Genomic DNA, 21,774 nt, shown 5'->3' with positions numbered 1-21,774 from the left:
TCGATGGTCAATGGCATACCTTCAGGCTATTGTCATATGTTAGCGCCTTCAGTCATGGAATGTCCCACAGACAAGGTACCGCACGCTCTCCGTCGTAACGCCATATTCAATGACATAGCTACTACGAGGTTTTCCACCTATAGGTAATGGGACAAGTGCAGCGGTGAAGCCCGCAAAGATGAGTCCGAGATGTCGAATGCAGCGCATGATGCGCAAGCGGGTGGGTGAGAATCAAGGACACCAACATTGACGAAAGTCTACCATATACAAAACTGTTGAAGATGCTTAGTGAGGTTTTATATACTAAGGATGTTATAGGTAGGTTTAGGCTTCGCAAAGGTAGCATATCCATCCGAACAAGCCGACATCAGATCACTAGGTCAAACTCTAGATAGATTACAGTAATCAAGATTTTTGCTCTCCTTCTCAGAACACCTTGGTACCTCGCGATCTTTCTAACGTAATTAAGGATTTGATCCGATACCGAGCTTCGTGGGCCAATCTTCCCGGCTTACCTTTACACCCGCGCTTGCCACGCGTGCCGCGCTCCCGATAGGCGTTACTAGGTATCTTCAACATTTCTTACAGAAACCTTGCGACTCGACTACTCTCAGAATCGGTGCCGTGCGCCGACCACACGGCGAAGCTTGCTGCCTGGCCAAGATAGCTGTTTCAGCGTAGGCATTCTCCAGAGCACCTAGAAATTGGCCCATGGGAATGGCATCATAGCGAGCGTGATGGATGATTAGCATCAGCCCATGGGGCGCAGGCATAGCAAACCGCAATTCACGAAAGCGGTTGAGTTGTCTTCAAAATCACAGGAGTCGTCCTCAGGATGAATTGCTTGCGCATCCTCTGGCTCGATTTGATTGGGTATCGTGCTTAGTGGGATTCGGCTTTGGAGGGAAATCAGACACATCACGAGACCACATATGGATGATGTAATAACTCGGTCGTTGCACTATGTTTTCAACTCGTGGAATGTGTTGCATCCAATGTATCGACTCTCGTCACAACTAGTACCACTGGGTTGTGGGCGTATTGCCTTTGACGATAGGTGTAGGCCACAGAGGTTGAAGGCGACCATAGTGCACCTGGGACTCCTCTCTATCACAGAGGTTTTGAAAGATCATTACTAATTAGTACGTGGAATTCTCATCCCGAAGGCGACTCCCGGGCGTACTCTGGGCCTCAAGCTGGGCTTCACGCTGGGTTTCGCGTCGGGCCTTATACCGAGCCTCATGCCGGAGTCTGAGCTGGACCTTTAGTTCTTTCCACACTCCGACAAAGCTTTTCCTGATATCCTCTGCGTAGAATGCAACGAAACCCACTGCTACAGAGACGGCGATGGATACTACAACTATACCCTCATGTCTTAGTGATTGGTGTTGGGAAAGGGCAAACTTTACAAGAAACTCACATAGTACTACAAAAGCCCAACTAGGCGTTTGAAGAAAGGAAGAGACATCTAGGGCGAACAGAGATGAGAGGAACGACAGAGGGAGCTTTATGAACTAATTAGTTTGCGGGAAAATTGATTAATCTGCGCTTGGTCTATAAAACTTACGAACAGGAGGGTAGCAAAGGTAAAGATCATGAGAACTTTCCCGTGCTGGACTGATAAGATTGCGTTGCGGTTGGCAATTTCGCTCTGTTGGAGGGAGAGCGTCATGTAGATCTTTCCACTCATTTGCAGTCAGCAATCAGGGAAAAGCGTAGACGCAACCTGGTATTGGACTAACCGCTGATTGAATTCTGTCTGCGACAATATCCATTTCTTTGATGTTATTCACCACATAGGCTGCAGACAGCTCTCCATCATTCACTGGGCTATCTTTCATGCCCTTCTGAACAATCTCCTGGTACTGTGCAACCGACTTGAGGATGTTCAATTCGTCACGGACATCCTTGATATCACTGGACAGAGTGTATGCCTTCTGGATCGTAGTTTCAATATCATCGTAGACTGGCGTACCGTTTAGGGCTTTAGGTAAGTCCTTGCTAAAGATTTTGGATTCTGAGGCAGCCTTTCCTGATTCTGGTTGTGCATCACGCAGGTAGTTGGACCGCCCAGTCTTTTTCCAGTTCTGGATGGCTTCGAAAAGCGCCGTTTCATCCCGACTCTAGCAACCCATTAGTTGTTGACTCCTAACTAGATATGTTGATTAAGGACAAGTTTTACCACTTTGTTCATATGATTTGAGTAAATTTGACCGATAGACAGTTGCTTCACTGACGAAGGCTCCTGCTGGTCCACGGAAGCAGCAACATTGGTAATAATTTCTGCCGCTTGCCCTTCAAATTCGGGCCTTCTCTCGTATGAACCGATGCAGTATTCAATAATCAATTTGCCCATCTCACTTGCTGATCCTGGTTGAGACTTGCGACCGCCATATTCTGCTTGTTTGCTAAGCTGGTCAAGAATTCCCTGCACAAGAGCGTCGCCACTTTCGTCAAACAAGCATGAATTTGCGGTGATGAGCCATTCTAAAGGGTATTTATCTTGAGTAAAGTTACAACGAAAGCTAGGCATATTTTGACTTACTGTTGCTAATCGTCCAAATCCATACCTGATTGACACGTACCAATGCCAGGTCATCAGAGAGGCTGGAAGTCTCGGAAGATCTCTTTTTCTGTCCATTTTGCCCCAGAAATTTACTTTGTTCTAAATAACGAGTAGTGACCTGGCTTGCGTTGCGATGATTTCTATCTTCCCTCTGGTCTTCTGCAAAGTGATAGTACCATTCATCAAGGGTCGGTGATCTGTGAACAATCGACTCCGTCGGATAGGCTGCCAGCAAGCTCTCGTAGTCTTTCTTTGCCTTTTTGAAGTTGTCATGGTCCTCGTCCAAATTGACGGACAAGCATAAATAGGGCATCTGAAATTACACATTAGATGTGGCCTCTTTACTTTGTTGATGGGTTTCAGAGACTTACGTAAATCGCCGATGCCGCCAAGAATTTAGGATCGTTTACTTCGAAGCAATTGTCTCTCGATGTCGCATCAATCTTTCCACATCTCTTTGTCTCCCTTTCGCTCCCGTTTATGCGCTCCCTTCTACTTCTTTTTTCTCGTTCACATTCTTCCAACTGATCGCCTTCTATACCCATTACTGGAAACGTACGTTGTCTTTGTCGGCTTCTGCTGATATTTGCATTCTCTTGCATGTCTACTCCCTCACCGTTGTCTTGTTGGCGGGTTTCCAACTTCTCGGCCCGTCTCAGTACGGTCCGCGGTCTCATCATTCTCGACTCTGATACTCTGTCTGGTACCTCAAGCCAGCTGTCTTGAAAGAACGACTTGGCTTCGTAATAATGGCGAGGACAACAGTTCTCATCCTTGAGAATTCTCTCCAAAAGGTCCTGTGAGACTTGTCAACTTTGGCTGCTTTTGCGCACGTGTCTTTGTATGAAGGTTAGAAATTATTGCCGAGAGTGGTACTTACGTTCATCCAATCCATCTATCTCATATTAGAAAATTGATTGAGACATTTCCACATTTACAAAGGTATTACTCACATTCGTAGCCGGTAGGTGTACCCACGTGAAATCACAGACAGATTCAGCCTCACTAACAGTTCCACCGAGATTGGCGACAGCTGTTTGCATGGCTGTCCAGGTTCGCATAATTCCTTTTGGGCCAGTCTCGTATATAACCTCGCGAATTGATCTCCTGACTTGAAAGGTTCCGGAGACCCCTTTTACTCCATAAAATTGCACAATGCATGTATGTTAGCCTGCTTGATCAAAAGCAACTTAGCCATACTAGCAGCGCCACGTTCACTAGCTAAATGTAAGGCCGTCTGTTCGTATGCGTCAGTAACGTTGACATCCACATCTGCTAACAACTCGATCAAGCATTTGCTGCCCATGTCCGTAGCAATGTGCAAAGGGGCCTGGCCGTCCTGATCCCAGAGAGTCGGATCGGCCTTCACAGTCAGCAGTAACTTGACAATCTCTTCATGCTCCCCAATTACCGCTGCATGTAGCGCAGTACCCCCATCCGCATCTTGAAGATTGAGATCGACACATTCGTGGACGTAATTGGTATGGGGGTTTCTGGTGTCGAGAAGGACTTTGACTACCTCCTCGCGACCCCAGCTACTAGACGTAATCAAAGGCGTCGATAAGGTGTCACGAGTTCTGGCGTTGCAGTCTGCACCGGCATCGATCAGTAGCTTCACACCCTTTGAGAAGCCTTTTATGCTTGACCATAAGAGGGGATTCCATCCTCGATCGCCTCGTATCTCGAGCTGAGACTTGACATAGCCTTCATCGTTTGATCTAGGCATGAGAAGCTTGGCCATGACTTCCACTTGCCGGTACACGGTGGCTGTCAGTAATGGCGTCGAGCTACGGCTGTCCTGAACTTCAAGCTCAGCGTCTGCCTCGAGCAGCTCTTCTACGGCATCGACAAGGCCACGTCTAGCCGCAATGTGAAGAGGCGCTGTCTTGTTGTTGTCGTCTTGGGCGTTGACTTGTGATTTATGCGTATTGAACAGCTTGCGAAGTGTATTGAGATCGGGCTCAGTGTTGGGATGCGGATGACTCGCCATAGTTGACAGTAAATACCTCAAGGACAGTTCTGTTTGGCTAGTCGTATCCTTTGACGTGCGCTTGGAGTCCAAGTATTGGTTAGTAATTAGTTCCGTGGATCGTGGAATGCCGCCAGACTCGTCCACGGCCGGTTGAGATGGCTCGTGAATATTCCGGTCCATGGCCTCGACAGGTCGTTCAGGTTGAGAAATCATGGCGTTTAGGGCTGATCGAGATACACGAAAATTGAAGATTACGGTATGAATGTTTGGCAAGTAAACAAAAGTCTGATTTATAGACAAGGATCATTCAATTGGGCTCAAACTAAGACCGACAACTTGTCTTAGAGAAGAGGTGTTAAGTTCCCGAGACTGTTACAGCCCAAGGATTCTGCACCAGTCCACGGCAGGGCTTTCACAATTTACGCTGTCTTTCCCTCTTCGAGACACGCATCATCGGGCATGCGCTTTCATACAGAAGCTAGTGATGCTGTGGCGCAAAGGCCAAATGAGGCGACGCGCAGCAGACAATATTGACTTATCACTGCAGCCACCATGTACGCCTTGCATGAGCATTTCAGTCCGAAAAGAACATTTCAACGTAAGTGCCTAATCAAATGCTTTATGATAGTGCCTGTTCATTCCATTCTTCGTGACTTACACGAGCGAGCAGAAACTACGAGTCGAGGCGTTGGCAGGGGACAAGCTCATTTTCGTGCCAGAACCTACTATCAGGAATGTTTCCATACGGGCGAAGGCAGCGACTTCGATATTGCCTCTACATTTTGATAAAGATGGCCAATCGTGAGACTCATGCTCGCCGCGCTTGGCTTTACGGCTGATTCCAACCTTGGCTGCATTCATCTATCCCCGCTCCATATGCATGTAGTTCCCAACCATGACGCAAATGTGCCCACTCGCGCCCCATTTCGGAATGAGTTGCAGCTTGTCCAGTCTCGAATTACGGTCACATTACGGATACTGGGCTGTCAATGAACGTCGCTCGGAAGCCACTCTCTGAATACCCGCCCCCTCTCGTTTCCCTCTTCTTGTACCGCTAGGTCCCCGCACACCATCTGCGGATGTAGACAGGCCAAGCAAAGACCCTCAAGCATCCCGCTCTTCTTGAATTGGCTCGGGGTACACTTCATGAACGTCTTGTGGTGCCCCAAGGGCGGGCCCGACACGTGACTTTGTCCGACGCGGTTCCACTCCAACGTCTTTGACATCTTCTCATCGGCTAGTCTCATCGAACTGATAGATATATGCGGTGTGCCCCTCAATGGGATTTCTATTTGGACGTTGCGGAGGACTGAAGACGTGGCGGCAGTCGTGACCCGATCTGTGTCTTCGTCACGTCGGAGAAGCCGCCTTGACCAAGGAGCTGGCTTGCGGGTGTTGCATTGGCAGTAAGGTATTGCGTGGATCTGCTTCATCATCACGTGTAGAGAGATAGACGGACTTCATTGCGTTTCTGCTACAGTGCGACTATTTGCTCTTCGTGTTAGTTGAAATGTCCTGTTAGCCGTGGATGAGATATGGAGTGAAGATAGGGTATAGAAGAGCTCACTAGCGATCCTCAGTGCGACGACTTCATCCTTTACAGATCCCCCACCTGCCAGAGACCCGAAACCCCATGATATTTCGGTGATCAGTCGCAGTGACCCCGCCTCAAATGCCCTTTCGTGCCTGAACCAGTAGGCCGCCAGGAGGAGATCCTTCTTCTCCGGATGTACGTCTCCAAAGTGCGCGGTGGTACCATGGTCTCAAGCGAGAGCCAGTACTCGATAGCTACCGTGAGGGCGAGGATACAGTCGTACTTTGCCGCTAGAATGGCAGCAGCCATGATCAAACTCGGCGGGACTTCTCTCATGTATGCATTCAGGCTGTTGCCATGGAGTATGTGGCACATGATTTCCATGGCCTTGGGATCGTCGTCTGGGAGGGGAAGGCGTAGAAGATCTGACACCGCAGCATCGTGGCTTTAGTTTGTTATTGGTATCTTGGAGGCAAAGATGGGAGAGTCATCGGTGAAGATGAGATAATAGACGCGGATATAATATCTAGATGGGCCAGCGATGAGGATGAGGTCGCCATTTGATGCCATTTGATGCCAGATTTGTACTCGTCGGTGCGAAGGCTGTTCCATCATCGATAGCAAAGGTCATGTCTGAACTCATCTCACTCCCACTTTTGCCTTCAACAATGCGGTGACAGACGGTGCGCTGGTCTGGAAGGACTCCCTAGTAAGGGGAGATCACGAGTTTAAAACTTTTGGCTTGAGCGAGGTTGCCAAGTGGGTGACCAAATAAGATGCTGGTCAACATTAGACTACGATGCCTATTTGCCCACTTATTATCCCTGACTTTCTTACTCTTCTTATATTATTCAAGTTTCTACTATCTTTACTATTTCTGTTATCTTTATTTTCGATACATCCATTAGATAACGCTTTTAAGGGGAATAGTAGGAATCATAACAATCATAAAAGAGCTAGGTACTGGGATACCCATAGAGCGGCAAATGATTGTGTCACCCACTTGATTGCCTAGGACTCTTGAGTGAACAGGAACGGGTACCATACAGATGTGGCGGAGCTACGTCCCCATGAATCCCTGCCATGAAGGAGCGTGGGACTCTTTGAAGGATCAGGAACCTAATATGAGAAATTGACAGCATACATGGGCATTCATTGGTTTCAGTCTGATACCAGTGCCCGTTTGTTTGCCTAAACCTATCCCAGAATAGACATCAGGGAGTCACATCATCATGTAAGGACACCATCTGTTTTGGCTGGGGTGAATCCGAGTCGTGAATCATTAGGTATACTTACGATAATTTTACATTTTAGCGTTCAAATGAACAGTTTCAGTGCGCTTTGTTAATCTCAAACGTTATCACAGCTCCATAAATGAGATCACCATGTAGGAGGACTTGCTGGTGTTAAGGACTGCATCGATGTAACCGTCGAGTTCGGGCAACTCTTAGCTAAAAAGATGACACCGATACGTGTTGTAGGCCAGTATCTCAATAACCGCCTTGATTACTTTCATTCAATACGTCTCATGAGAAATCCGTATAGCTCGACGATGACTCGATAAATGAATAAGATTGGGCACATCACCAGATGTGATGATGAGTTGAATGATGAGGTGAGGTGAGCAGTCGGCAGTTGGCACTGTGTTTTTCATGGCGGAGACGCTAAGACCCAAGTCTTTGGGCGGATCTCTCCGCCCCGTCCCTGCCGCAAGTCCCGCTGCAGAAATCGGCCCCGCATGGTGCACAGTGCGCCGGCTTCCGAGGCTCGTACCTTTCTTTGGTTCACTTTCTTTTTTCACTTCACGTCTCATTCCAATTCAACTTGAACCACTTCACTCCCAAAGGAAACACCGCACTCGTTCCGTCGTCATGGTGCGCACAAGGCCCCGCAACAAGACCAAACGCGTTGCCATCATAGACTACGGCTCAGATGGCGAGCCGCCAGAAGAAGCCCACGATGACCCAGAAGACGAAAATTTCGAGGCGCCGCCGCCGGACCCGGAAGACGATGATGAGGACGACCGAATGGACGTCGACGGGGGCGATGATGATTTCGAAGCAGAAGATCCATCCAACCTAGCCATCGATGACGGGTCACGCAGAAGAGGCAATGACAGTGACGAGGAGAGGCCCGCCTACACCAGCTCCGCCGGGATCAAGAAACGCCCGACAGACATGACCGCCCTCGACACCTACCACGCCGACGGCCGGCCTACGCGCTACTACACCGGCGAGCTGAAGCGCGGCCAGCGGATCCAGGTGCTCGACTTCTTTTACGGGCCCGAGGCGGAGGCTGTTGGCGTCGCGAGTTGGTTGCTGAATCGGTGGGCTGGGTATGCGGTGCTGCCCAGTAAATTGCCCGATGGGCCTGCGCATCCGGTGCCTAGTCCGTGGCTTGGGGAGGGGTTCAATAAAGACCAGCAACGCGCTGCGAAGACCTGGTTTGAGAGACTGAAAGGCACTAAGGGGGTAACCGAAGCCGAGAGGGAGATGGGGGCGATAGAAGCGGAGGGGTACCGGTTGAACCCGGGCGGTCACTTGGTCACTGTGATCGGGCCGTATCAGGACCAGCAAGAGGTCGAGATTCCGCCGTACGATAGCGTCGTGCTTGGCGAGATGGGGCAAGTCTTGACGAATGACGCCGGCGACGAGCAGAAGTCTTCTGGGTGGATGTTCGATGTCGGTGGCATGGTTATCGGAATGGACTGGGCCCCGAGAACAGAGGGGGAGTCACAGATTCTGTCACTCGCCATGGTCCCGCTGACCGATCATCAAATGGGTTTCGAGGATGCTTATAATGAGAAGAAGGGCATCGTGCAGCTATGGGAGCTTCGCGGGCAGAAGGATAGCGACGGCGTCTCGAGACCTGCCGCACGCCCTGCGCGCCTCGCCAGAACCCTGTGCGTCGACTGGAGCCGGGTGAAGCGGCTCAAGTGGTGCCCGGTGTCTTTTAGGGAGGACGGCTCTTTGGGCCTACTTGCACTACTGTGCGGTGATGGACAGGTTCACGTCGTCTCGGTCAAGGAAATCGGCGACCGAGAAGAGGACGCATTCAGTGAGATCATGTGCCCCTCTACCTCTTGTGTTCTTTGCACTAATAAGTCCTACAGCAAAACTCGAAAATACAGTCGTCTCTCTCGGCGTCTCCTCAGAAACCAACGTGACAGCAAGTTGCTTCGCCTGGGTCAACACAAACCGCATCGTTCTAGGCCACTCAGACGGCTCCCTAACCCTCTGGTCCATCTCTCCGCGTATCTGCCTCGCACGCCACGACGTCCACTCAACCTACGTGATGCACCTCGATACGGCATACCCCTCGGATCCGTACCTCGTCGCATCGACCCCGATCGCGGGCTACACCACCCTCGTAGACCTCTCTGATCCCTCGTGCGAGCGGACCAGCTTCCCCTGCTTCGCCATTACGCCGCAGCCGAACCTCATGCAATGGAGCGACCACCTACGCGGCTTCTTTACCGCCGTGCCGTCCGCGAACCCGCTCAACGCCTCTGTCGGGTTCGTCCACGCGCGATGGTACGCCGCGCAGGTGCGGAAGGTTATGGATGGGGACCGGCTTCCGACGTGTCTCGCCGTTGGCGCGCAGCATCCGTTTGTGTTGGTGGGGTATACCGACGGAACGGTGTGGGCTGCGAACCCGTCGAATCGCATCTTTGCTTCGAAGCATCACTTTGGGCACAAGATGAAGGTCCTCGGCCACCAGCACGTCCCGCGCGAGAGGCTCGACGCGGAGATGGTGAACGCGCACGAGGGCGGGAGCACAACGGACCGGTGTCGTGGCGCGTCGAGGATATTGCAGGGGTTCCGGCCGGTGCCGAATGTGAATCCTAAGGTGGACACGTGGAAGACCAAGGTTGCGATCAACAAGAAGAAGGATAAGAAGGGCAAAGCCAAGAGCAAGGCCAAAGGGAAGGCAAAGGGCAAGAAGGGCGCTGCGGCGGCGGCGGCGGATGCTGGGGAGGAGGACGATGCTGATGTCCAGGGCGGTCATGAGGAGGCTGATGGGCACTTTGCTGATCCCGAGCGTGCCGTGATTTCGGAACCATTGACACGGATCACGACGATGGCGTGGAATCCGAACATGGAGTACTCGTGCTGGGCGGCTATTGCGATGGCGTCTGGTCTGGTGAGGGTCATTGATTTAGGGTTGGAATGCTAGAGAGAGAACGTGCCCAAAAATATGGCAGCACAGGTGGAATAGGCAAAAGTGTGAATGATACCCTCTATTACAAACGTTCTATTAAGCAGAAGACATCATGTATCCGAGACTCATGAACCTCATTACACCATCTACCACCACCTGCAAAACCCTCTAATCAAAAACACTTGCCCCCCGTAACAGTATGATGATAATCAAAAGCCTTGGTCATACCATACAAATGCGTCACGGCAGCCATCACCACAAAAAAGTGAAAAATCTGGTGCGAGCTGCCCCAGATGTCAAACGTGCGCGGGAACGAGCGCTCCGGCCAGCGGAAGGCGTAGAGAAACGCGCCGAAAATGTACATGAGGCCGTGCAGGACGACCCAGTTGAGGCTCATGCGGTCCTCCATCTCCTGACGGCCGTAGATTGTCAGGCCGTGGAGGACGGGGACGACGCCCGAGGTGCCGAGGGCGGTGAACATGCAGGCGCGGAAGGTGCGCCATTCTGGGGCGCGGAAGAATTCGATCCAGGAGACTGCGCCGCAACCTAGGCCTAGGAGGCAGATCTTAGGAGGTTGTGTTAGTGAGATTTGGTGTTTGGGGCGGTTTATATCACGAGAGATGAGTGAAGTGTGAGTGAGGGATGAGTGAGTGAGACGTACCGTTGTGAGGTAAAACTTGAGCAACGCAGGATGGCAATAAAAGCCGTAATACATGGCCGGCACATAACTTCCCACGATAAGAAACACAATCCCCGAATAATCCAACTTATTCCCCCACTTGGCGACCTCGGGCGAATGGTTGCTCATAGCGTGGTACGCCGCACTCATCCCCAGACACGCGACGGCGCCGGCGAAGAAGCACCCAAACACGAGCATGTCGGCATCGTTCGCCGATTCGTAGCGCGGGGCGATGACGGCGTACAGGACCGCGCCCGTAATCACGAAGGCGACGGCGCCGAGGAGGTGGGACCAGATGTTGACGGACTCGTTGTGCAGGTAGCCCAAAGAGCGGAAGGAGGCGCGGTAGGAGTTGGAGTCTGGGCGGTAACCCGTGATGATGAATTGGTTGTCGCGGCGCCAGGCGGGCAGGTCGTCCCAGAGGACGAGAAGGGCCTTTTCGACTTTGCGTTCGAGGGCGGCGGCGGAGGATTCTACTGTTGAGAGGAGGGTCGTGGTGTCGTGGGAGGAGGAGGAGGAGCGCCGGCGGTTTCTGAGGCCGGTTGTGTCGTCGGCTGTTTCTGGGGCTGTCATCTTGGTGGTTAGTTATTTAGGTCGATGGTCTCCCTCTGGTATTTGTTTTTGTCTATATGCGTCGCGGTTCACGAGAGAAAATGTATGTTTATAATGGCATGTGGTGTTGGACCTTTTTAAGCATTTAAAGGCCGTTGAGATATCATGGGCGCGCACGTTCAACAAAGGCACATAAGGTAAGGCACTGCAGCTGCGATGACGGATTGACGTCTAGCGCCGGGTGTGCGGCGGCGGGTCAGGCCAGGGGTAAATCCGTAATAGGGAGCAGAGCCCTGATTTTGATTGGGATGGGAATTGTTGGGATTTCCTCTCTTTTTTTTTCGGCTGGCATCTGCATGTCCACATGCTTGAAGATTTGCTTAGCAGCAACAGCAGACACCTCATGTGTTTTTTTTTTCGGTCCGCACCGAACGGATCCGAGGCCGTTGTCATCACACGTGCCGCCAGCTGGGGCCGGGCAAAGAATGGGCTGAACGGTCGGCCCGTCGGTTAGACTGGACCATCCGCCGGGGAAGAGAGAGCGGGCATCAGCCCATCAGGTGAGACATTTGGACATTTGCCTTACATAAGGTAAATGTGCCTCAAAGGTTCAAGGTCAGCATGTGCAGGACAGTCAGACGTGAGCATCGACTGTGAAACGGGCACTGGATGGAGAAGAGAGGGCCGGTGGGTTCTGCGGGAGGTGACTCTCGAGCGCAAATCTTTCCTACGAGTAGCAAAAGACGACAAACACCCGTGGGCGCATTTCCACTGTTTAAAGCCCCCCGCCTGTTCCAGTTTTTGGGTATTGCGCTGCAACTGCAGAATGAAGACCCTGAGTTCGACTTTCGTGTCCCGAGTCAACACAACTGCAATCTGATACTTCAAAAGACCTCGGAGCATGAATAACAACAGTCAGGGTAGCCGGCATCATCCATGTCGATTTCGGCAAAGATCGAGAACTCTTTTGATATCATTTCATTGCATGCTGATTGTAGGTATGTAAAGGGAAAAAAAGCGCTCCTCCGTGCCCGATCCTTCGTAAATCAAGCACCGTTCTTAATGTGTGTATGCGCGCGCGGTCGTTGACTTTGGTCATCTCGTAATCCCGCCCAAGCAGCAGTCGATTTATTTCTTGCCGCTCTTCTTGATGCCCTGGGTACCGGTGTTCAGAGGTCCCTTTCCGCCCGCCTTGGCGGCCATCTCCTTGCGAGCCTTCTCCTCTATTCTCGTGCATTAGTCTCCATCTGCAAGAAACTCGAAGACGGGAGAGGGGATGCAGTGTCCGTCCTGCCAGCATGTGTGTGAGACCTACCGGCGCGCTTCTTCTCGAGGAAAGCGAGGTCGTCCTCGTCCATGTCCTTTTGTGCCTTCTTCGCGGCCTTGAGAGGCTTGGCCTTGCCACCTGTTGTTGTGAGAAAAGCATTGTCAGCAACACGTGGACTGCGTCGAGAAAAGGTTGTCCCATCCTATGCGACGGCACGGCAGATTGCTTACCTTCGCGGCTTGCACCACCCATTTTTGCAGAGGTTTTCGAGGAAGGAACTGGGTTGAAGATCGGCTGTGGGCGAGGGAGGGCGGTGGACGGTGAGGCGAAGAGGCAGAGTCTGGAGTCGGAAATGTTGCACAGTCGTAAAGTCAAAAGGAGAGGAAAGAAGAAGCGCGGCGCAGCGAGGCGGGCGGACGTGGGGTGAAAATTGCCCCTCCTCGACGAATCGGTCAAGGGTCCTTGGTTATAACGATTTTATACGGTTTATTAATTTTGGAGAGCAATATTCACATATACGCCATAAGCGCGTGACCCAGCTTGGTGGAGCCGGGACATCCACGGAACATTCCAAGCTCGATGTCGGTGTGGTCGGCTGTGTTCCGTGCCACCTTGGTTTCTCCGGCGCGGCGCCAGTGTCTCGTCACTACCAAAATCACAACCTGTCGACCCTTGATCGCTGGGAAGCACCGAGTCGCTTCGACACAAACAACACTGCTCTTCCCTGGCATTGCATTACGACACTTGATCCTCCTTTCCCCCCTCTTTGAATTGCCCTCTGGTTTTCTAGTGTCGCCTTTGCTTCCATCTTTTCCCCCATGAGCTGAGTCGACACAGTCATCCGGTTCGCAAACAATTCCTGCCGCACATCAATCTTCTGGTGATCTCTGCTGACACGTCGCTGCTGCTTCTTGCGCGCAAAAAGACCTAGGGGATTCCTTCCTCTGGCGGATCACTGCTGCAAAATATACCTTACACAAGCAACGTGCTTGTTGGCATACGTTCGAGACTAGAGCTCAAGAGCACCGCACTTGCTATCGCATTGCAAACATGGCGTCGAGTTCCGACGAGGGCGAGATCATGGAGAATGACGCCGTGGATTTGAAGGCAACTTCACTGCCGAAGAAGTTTGAAGGAAACGGTGTTGACCGTCAAGACAGAACTCGAGATAGACGCTCAACCTCCAACTCCCCCGAGTACGACAGTTTCGCCAGAAACAACCACCACTTTTCGAGACGCAGCCGTTCCCCCCCGCCGCCCCGCGGGTTTAAGCGCGCCCGCGATGAGCGTGACTACGCTGGTGGAGGACGACAGGAAACCCGCCGCTTCCGCGTGCACTATGAAGACGGTGCGAGGGATGACTACCGCCGCTCGCGCGTATCGTACGAAGACCTAGACCGCCCGCCATCCCGCGGCTCGAACACCAGCTACGACGATCGCGACAGGAACCGCAGCCGCGAGAGAGACTCATACAGAGACAGGGACAGGGAGCGCGATCGCGATCGCGAGAGGGACCGATACCCGGATAAGAGACAGCGTAACCGTACCAGGTCGCCTTACCGGCCCCCACGCGGTGAGCGAGGAGGTCGCGATGATCACTACGCCAGAGACGGCAGGCACGATCGTCTCACTCATTCGTTCCGCGGCTTAAAGTACGACGACAACGGGGACCGAAACGCCCGAAACGGACGCGCGGCGCCGATCGGGGTCGCTGTAGGAATGGATTCGCGCGCTTCCAGAGAAGATGCTAAACCTGTGAAAGACTCTGCAGACCGCGAAACTTCTGCGGCTTCTCGCTCTCGGGGCCAGGCGTCCGTCTCTCCTCCCCCCAAGAGGACTCGGTTCCTGCTAACGCCCGGTGATAGCGCTCCGCGGGTGGTAGAACCAGATCATAGCTACGAGGAGCCTGAGGAGCCAATGGTCATTGACGAGGAAGCTGAGATCGAACGCAGGCGACGACGCCGTGATGAGCTACTCGCAAAGTCTAGCTCGGCTACTCCACTGCTTATTCACGCATTACATGCGGCTGACAAGTCGGCGATTCCATCACCAGCCCGGGAAAGCACTCCAACAGCGGATCTTGGGACCCCAGGCACAGGTAAGAATCTTGCCCTCCAGAGTTTGACAACTGCTAAGTTTGCAGACATTGCCTCACCTGCCCGAGACGGAAGTTCGCCTGGCGCTATTGACATTGTGAATGAGAGCGACCTCATGAACACTCATGGCGGTGGCGATGCTACGGAGGAGGACGGACCCTCAGCTGCAGATTACGATCCCACGGCCGACATGAAGGAGGACGAAAGGCGCGATGAGATGCGACATGGTAACGTGGGTGTTCATGGCGAAGCTCTTGACACAAAGAACGAAACGCAGCCACAGGACCAACCTCAGGAAGCCCCTGCGAAGAAGTCATCGGAAGACGACGGCGATGATGACGATTTCGACATGTTTGCTGAAGACTTTGATGACGACAAGTACGCCGCACCCAACCCTGTCAAGGTAGCTGTGGTGGACGAGTCCAAGGCCTCACCCGCTCTTGCGCCGCCAAACGGAGCCATTCTTGAGGGCGACGACAAGGACGGTTACTACAAGCTTCGCATTGGTGAGATCCTCAACGGGCGTTATCAGGTCCAGTCGGCTTTGGGCAAGGGTATGTTCTCCGGCGTTGCGCGGGCCGTCGACATTACGAACAAGAAGCTGGTCGCTGTCAAGATCATGAGAAACAACGATGCGCTGAGGAAGGGAGGTTTCACCGAGATTGCCATCCTGCAAAAGCTCAACGACGCCGATCCAGAAAATCGCAAGCATATCGTCAAGTTTGAACGGCACTTCGACCACAAGGGCCACTTGTGCATGGCGTTTGAGAACCTGAGTCTCAACCTGCGCGAAGTGCTCAAGAAATTCGGCAACAATGTCGGTATCAACTTGGGCGCCACGCGAGCATACGCCCACCAAATCTTCATTGGCCTTGCTCACATGCGTAAATGCAGTATCATCCACGCAGATTTGAAGCCTGACAATATCTTAGTAAGTACTGCCAATGTTGGCGATTGGACGAAGAACTTCATTAACCAACAGTAGGTCAACGAAAGTCGAAATGTGCTCAAGATTTGTGACTTGGGAACCGGCATCGACAAGTCTGACGCAGCTACGGCGCACAATGAGATCACCCCGTACCTGGTCAGTCGCTTTTACAGAGCACCAGAGATCATTCTCGGAATGCCCTATGACTACTCTATCGACATGTGGTCCATCGGTGCCACATTGTACGAGCTGTACACGGGCAAAATTCTCTTCGCAGGCGACAGTAACAATCAGATGCTCAAGGCCATCATGGAGATCCGTGGCAAGATTACGCCAAAGCTCTATAAACGGGGTCAACTCTCGGCGATGCACTTTGATGAAATGGGCAACTTTGTCAGCATGGAGCGGGACAAGGTGCTTGGAAAGGTACGTTATTGGTTTGTGGTCTCGGTGTTTGTTCTTTTGCTTGCATATGGCTTTCACCCCTCTACCCCATATCTCAACGACTCTGCATTCTGCCTCGCTTCAAAGCTTGAACCCATGGCCCAATCATCCTCAGAGATGCTAGTTTGGCCGACAGGGTCCCGAGATGGGTCTAGTTGAGGCGGAGTGCGGCTGTAAGCGCTGAGGCGCCGCTGCACATGCGTACGCACGCATCCACCCTCCCACAGCTCTGCGGGCCGTCCGTCAGTCAAGTCCGAGCGCGTGCCCCGGAACGCTCGCGTCGCGATGCCGCCCAGCTAACGGGTTGGTCGTCATCTACAGTGACCAGTCACGATACTGTTGGAAGCAAACACTTCGGACTGTTCGCACTCGCATGACTTGCTAGGGTGGAAAGGTACCCTAGTATGGAAGGCCCGCGAACAAATCCTCCCATCTTCGGAGGATGAGCTGTCTCAGGGACTGTTTGTCACGGCCGCATCATCTTAACTTCGCCCCCTATCTAGTTTCTCCTACTTGCCCCTGTTCTTTTTGCCCCTCCGCCGCCCCTTGTATCCTGCACAAAGGGTCCGACGCGTCGGGTCAATTTGTCAAAGTTGACAGGAAATGTTTCCATCACACGGAGGGACCCTCCGCTGCAAGCCTATACCGGTAGTCGCCTGCCACGCTATTGCATCATGACCTTATTTTGTCGATGGGCCGATGATGGGCCTTTGTGTTTGAAAATAGTAGCAAAAAATTTCAGCTGTTCGCTAACCCACATCCTCACACAGACAACTGCCAGGGTCCTGCCCGTCGTCAAACCAACGCGTGATCTGCGCACCCGCCTCTTTGCCACGTCAGCGGGTATGAACGACGCCGAGACGAGGGACCTGAACCATTTTGTCGACCTGCTCGAGCACTGCTTGACGCTCAACCCGGAGAAGAGGATCAAACCCGCCGACGCGCTGAAGCATTCCTTCTTTACTGCGAAGGTCGCGGCGTCTGCGAAGAGATGAGGAGGCGTGGTGAATTGTCCCTTGTTGGGCAGACACCCATTGGGTGTGTTTGTAGGTTGAGGACGGAGGGGTATTGGGGGTCATTGGAGCCATTGCTCTGCTCCCAGGGTCACCCTGACCAGCCTTGAGCAGTAGTCATGGCTAGGTAGTAAGGCTTGTAGATGTTTGTACGAGGATAAGGGAGGCACAACTCTGACTGCGAAGCGACTCTTTAGACACAGACAAAAGAATTAGATGAAATGGAGACTACGTTGAGCTATGACTTGACATGATTACTTTAGGTCTCCAGCGTGCCATCATGCGAAGAAGTCTTTGTAGCAGCTTAAGAAATACTCAACAATACTCTCCCGAGAGCATATGAGGAGGGAGCTACGGCAGTGCAGTACGAGTCGAGATAAAGAGGCCCAATCCTCTTCCTCCTGAGTCCTCTCATTCGAACATCATGTTCACGAACCCCTCCCCCCCCCCTAGCCCACGTATCCCTAGCCTATGCTCTCTCATCTGACCTTGCGAGCCATAAGGGTGAGGAGACCAGCGCATCCATGGGTGAATGCTTCATGTTTGTATTTCAGATTTCTCTTGAATCGTTTCCCCTTGTCTATCCGTGCATGCAAGAAGGGCCCGACCTGTTTTGAGGGCAGGATTGCTATAGATGATGAGAGTTAGACAAGGAGACTTGGTCACTGATGGGTCTGTTCACTGTGAGGCTTGTCATATTTGGGATGAAGGGATTGAAGAACCCCTATTGACGAATCTGTCATGGTTGAGCGAGGATCCAGGGCCTCGCGGGGATCGAGATATGGGGGGTCGAGAGGCTTCAAGGGGTAAAGGAGTTCCAAGGGTTCAGAGGCATGAGAGGAATGATGGATGTCATTCTCAAAAATTTGGCATGAATAGCACAGAGTTTCTCATCTCATGTTCTGCGTTTGGGCAAACCACTCTCTCTCTCTGTCTCTTTCTCGTGTCCGTGAGGTTGGGTACCCGGAACATAGCCGCCAGTGTCCCCAAGACACGTACATGACATGTCAAGCCCCTTTAGTCTCTCCCCCGTGCGGAAGGACCGGTTCTTCATACGGTAGTATGGTAAGGCTTCGAGAAATCCGAGACCGTGATGCTGTTTTCCCTTTCTTTCTGGTTTGAGGCCTGGGGAGTTATAGATCTTGGGATGTTCGAGGGCGTTTTTTAGAGACCGGTATAGAAAGCTTGAGCTCGAATGGGTTGTAGCGAGCGTGAGCAGGAGCATGGTTGATTGTTGCAAAAGGCTTAGATGGGACGTCTCCCATTTGAATTCTGGTGAGGTAGGCAGGTGGTAGAAGGGGTAACGCCTTGAATCCATCAGGTTCCAGCTTGACGTAGGTCGAGGCGCCTCTCTCTCGCGATTGCTTGAGACATGCCGCAGATGGTTCCTCCTAGTCACAATGCTCTTGCCTAGTCACGATGCTCTTGAGGTATGATACACGGGCTCCGAATCCTCCAGGAAACTACCCCAATACATAGATACCGAGGTATCAACACAATTACGGTGATCCCATGAGGTGACGTCTTCTCAAGAAATAGATATCTGGACGACCTGGTTCACGAACCGTACGAGTACGTATTTGTCTCTCTCTTAATATCTTTCCAGGTTAATTAAGGGTTGTGTTCTTTTGGGTGTGGCATGCCTTCGTGACCGGAGACTACTAGCCTCACTCACAGACACGACGCGAGGCTGAGATATGTCTGCGAAGAAGGGTTACGGCGATGTCGATTACATCGACGACCGGAAAGACTTTCCACAAGGGCAAGCTCACTCGATGGACTGAAAGGCATGCCGTTGGTGACAAAGGGCTTCACACCAGGATATTAGCAGACTGCATGTGTCATGAATCTGATTATAGGAAGACACATGGAAAAGATCATTGCAATTAATCTCATCAAATGATACGTTTCCCTTGAACACTCCCAGAGAGGACCTTTAAATGCTAGGAAAGCGAATTATATTGATTCAGAGAAACAATGACTCGGGTAGCCAGCTCGTTTTCAGTCTCGCTGGATACAATAGCCTAGTCTCATGAGACGAAATGAGCAAAGTGTCACGAGGCTGGAATTCAGTGGTAAGCAGCTCGCGCGATATCGCACACCAAGAAGAACGAGCTATTCGTCTTCTGCAATATGAATAGATCTCTGATGAGACCAAGCTAGACTCTACGTGTACACCACAGCGAATGCTGCACACCAATTGATGCGATCCAGTCAAATCATAATATCAATATCCAGCCTCGCTCGCCCATGTAAACCACAACCGCCACACCTACATCAACATCCTCGCTATGGAATCCTCGACCGCATGGAACCCAAAGAGTTCAAACGGGAACAAACGCCTGAATTCAATCTGAATCATCCAGCGCTCGTTGCCATTGGAGGCAAGAACCAACAAGGCCATCGCTATCTAGCCCCAACCCACAGCCTACAGGAACCAGAGCAGGGCCCGGAGGTCACCTGCCTTAAAACGCAAGGCTACGACCAGCCACAATTTGCATCATCATCATCCAGGCAGAGCAGCCATCATGGGCAACGCTGGATACGAAGCAAACTCCCCACACGAGCGCGAGACGCCGGCAGGAGTGTCACGGGCGGCTGCGTGGTGGGAACCCCGTTTTCCACGTCCGCTCATCTAAGTTCACTCGTTGACGCGTCCGAACTCATCATTCAACTGGGCGCGCTGTAGACGAGACCATAATTCCACATTTAAAGCTACGTGCATGTTTGCCGCCCAAAGAGATAAAAAAAGGGATGAAGGCACAGTTCCCATATGCATCACCCGCGAGTCGCAGGGTCTCGCGGCCTTCGCCTGCCGTGCAAGCAGTTGACGGGCCATCCTCGAAACTGACCTTTCAGGTGAATCTCAGGTGAGCAGCAGCAGCAGCGGGGGCGACGGCGACGGGCGTCAGGATTATCTGGCACAGCATCGATGACGGCCGCTGGAGCCCGGAAAGAAGAATACATACACTTTGAGGCGGGGAGGCGAGGCGTGGTCACCTTCCAACAGATGTTGCAGCGCCGCGGCTACGTGCTTGCCGCTGACCGCAACGGGCATTAGTGGAATATGGCACGAGATGGCAACACGGAAATCCTCCAGGTTCCTCATGTGCGGAGAGGGGCGAAGAGGCCTTGGCTGGATTTGATTACTGGACAAAAAGTCTTGTATGCCTAGAGTCATGTAAGGCATATCCCGTTCGACGGAAAGCCCGTAGGTTGGAAGGGCAGGATGCGGGATCCCGGTGGCTGGCATCCCCAAGCACCAAGTAGAATCCATCGACCTGCCTTACCAAGTACCGGAGAGGTTGGACCAAAGGGCGCAGGTATGTGAGGCGAGCGAGGAAGGGAGAGAAAGTGAGAGGGTATCACGATGCCGTCGTTGCACGGCGCCGGGAAGCGGCAAGTCATGGGTGTACGTGGTTGCTTGATGCGGCCAGCCGGGCGGGTAATCGCACTGCACACCAGAGGACTGGATGTTGCGATGGCTCGGTGGTGGTAAGTAGTGTGGACGCTGGATGGTGCGTAACGGCGTCGGCCGCGTTCCCCCCGTGGTACACCCCGGTAGTACCGAACGGAGATGGCGGGGGCCTCAATGAATGAGGCGGGGTAGAGCAAAGGGAGAGCCGGGAACGGGGGGCCTTGGGACCGACAGCCCTGCTGTGACCTGCCGCCCTGTATCCGTGAGGTATAATGTGGGTGAGTAAGTGGTGCACCCGTAGACGTTGCTGTGAGTACGGAGTGTATATCCGTAGGGCACTGATCAACGACGTCGACGTCGCAGGGTCTCCCGTTCGAAAAGACATACTCCGTAAGCTTCACTAGGGCTGTCGTCGCCCGCCGAGTAACCGTGAATCAAGGAAAGTTAGGACCATCCAGCCAAGAAAACTCTCTCGATAATTTTTCCAATGATCGTCGTCCGGCGTTGGTTGGTTGGACGTAGTGTCGGGCACCCATCTTTGCTGCTCCATTTCTTGAATTCCTCACAGGCCTATCCCCTGGGCTATGCTCTCATCATCGTTGTCGTCCGACTCGCCGTGTTGGCACGTAACTGGTCGAGGTGGACATAGGTTCGACACCCGGCGGAGAGAAAGAACAAGAAGAACATTCAATGCCACCCCGGACGTTGCATGATTGATCGACCCCTCCGAAATGGACCCTGAAATCCTCCACAGTAGCAGGAGTGTAGGACCAACTTTTCTAGTGGCATTCCTTTCTGCGTTGGGCAGGGTTGGTCAGGATTTCTGGTTATTCAAGAAAAGAATGTGCGTACCGCAGATCGACCATCTGAGGCTTGCTGGTGCTTCATTCTTTCGCGCGCATTGAGCAGATCGAGTCGATCACCAGAGGGGGCGGACGTCGCTCTCCTGAGTACTGACGGCGGAGAGCTGAGGGGGTGACGCCCGCGGGCCGTTTGGCTTATTGAGCCACGGCGCCCCGTTGGGACGGTCGCTTAGGTTGGTTGGTGGTGGCTTATTGGACCCTGAAGCTTCGAGCCCTTCTAGTGGAATGCCATCACGTCGTTTGGCTTGTCTCGCCTCGGGAGATGAGAGGAGATATGACAG

The 21,774-nt window shown here is 52.5% G+C and overlaps 5 protein-coding genes across 5 annotated transcripts; 2 read left to right on the top strand and 3 right to left on the bottom strand.

Annotated features, from left to right (window-relative positions):
* Window positions 1–1,016: 1,016 nt before the first annotated feature.
* Window positions 1,017–4,751, bottom strand: BDZ83DRAFT_734000 (uncharacterized protein; the record flags this gene model as incomplete). The annotated part of the gene is made up of 10 exons (XM_060512932.1): window positions 1,017–1,135; window positions 1,184–1,403; window positions 1,568–1,678; window positions 1,743–2,123; window positions 2,183–2,487; window positions 2,546–2,879; window positions 2,938–3,363; window positions 3,447–3,461; window positions 3,520–3,632; window positions 3,767–4,751. The coding sequence occupies 10 exons, from the start codon at window positions 4,749–4,751 to the stop codon at window positions 1,017–1,019; spliced, it is 3,009 nt and encodes a 1,002-aa protein (XP_060360661.1).
* Window positions 4,752–7,943: 3,192 nt separating this feature from the next.
* BDZ83DRAFT_755956 (uncharacterized protein) lies at window positions 7,944–10,248 on the top strand (the record flags this gene model as incomplete). The annotated part of the gene is made up of 2 exons (XM_060514684.1): window positions 7,944–9,129; window positions 9,185–10,248. 2 exons carry the CDS (start codon window positions 7,944–7,946, stop codon window positions 10,246–10,248), a joined length of 2,250 nt encoding a protein of 749 aa, XP_060360660.1.
* Window positions 10,249–10,405: 157 nt separating this feature from the next.
* BDZ83DRAFT_722744 (hemolysin III family channel protein) lies at window positions 10,406–11,485 on the bottom strand (the record flags this gene model as incomplete). The annotated part of the gene is made up of 2 exons (XM_060512502.1): window positions 10,406–10,798; window positions 10,895–11,485. 2 exons carry the CDS (start codon window positions 11,483–11,485, stop codon window positions 10,406–10,408), a joined length of 984 nt encoding a protein of 327 aa, XP_060360659.1.
* A 1,107-nt stretch (window positions 11,486–12,592) lies between these two features.
* BDZ83DRAFT_755954 (translation machinery associated TMA7) lies at window positions 12,593–12,983 on the bottom strand (the record flags this gene model as incomplete). The annotated part of the gene is made up of 3 exons (XM_060514683.1): window positions 12,593–12,687; window positions 12,780–12,869; window positions 12,962–12,983. The coding sequence occupies 3 exons, from the start codon at window positions 12,981–12,983 to the stop codon at window positions 12,593–12,595; spliced, it is 207 nt and encodes a 68-aa protein (XP_060360658.1).
* A 798-nt stretch (window positions 12,984–13,781) lies between these two features.
* Window positions 13,782–17,194, top strand: BDZ83DRAFT_587263 (kinase-like domain-containing protein; the record flags this gene model as incomplete). The annotated part of the gene is made up of 4 exons (XM_060506019.1): window positions 13,782–14,542; window positions 14,597–15,758; window positions 15,813–16,181; window positions 16,970–17,194. The coding sequence occupies 4 exons, from the start codon at window positions 13,782–13,784 to the stop codon at window positions 17,192–17,194; spliced, it is 2,517 nt and encodes an 838-aa protein (XP_060360657.1).
* Window positions 17,195–21,774: the final 4,580 nt, after the last annotated feature.

The sequence above is a fragment of the Colletotrichum acutatum genome (assembly GCF_030867785.1).
Source record: "Colletotrichum acutatum strain CBS 112980 chromosome Unknown BDZ83scaffold_113, whole genome shotgun sequence".
NCBI classification, from domain to species: Eukaryota; Fungi; Ascomycota; class Sordariomycetes; order Glomerellales; family Glomerellaceae; genus Colletotrichum; species Colletotrichum acutatum.
This window is presented reverse-complemented; position numbering and strand designations above follow the sequence as displayed.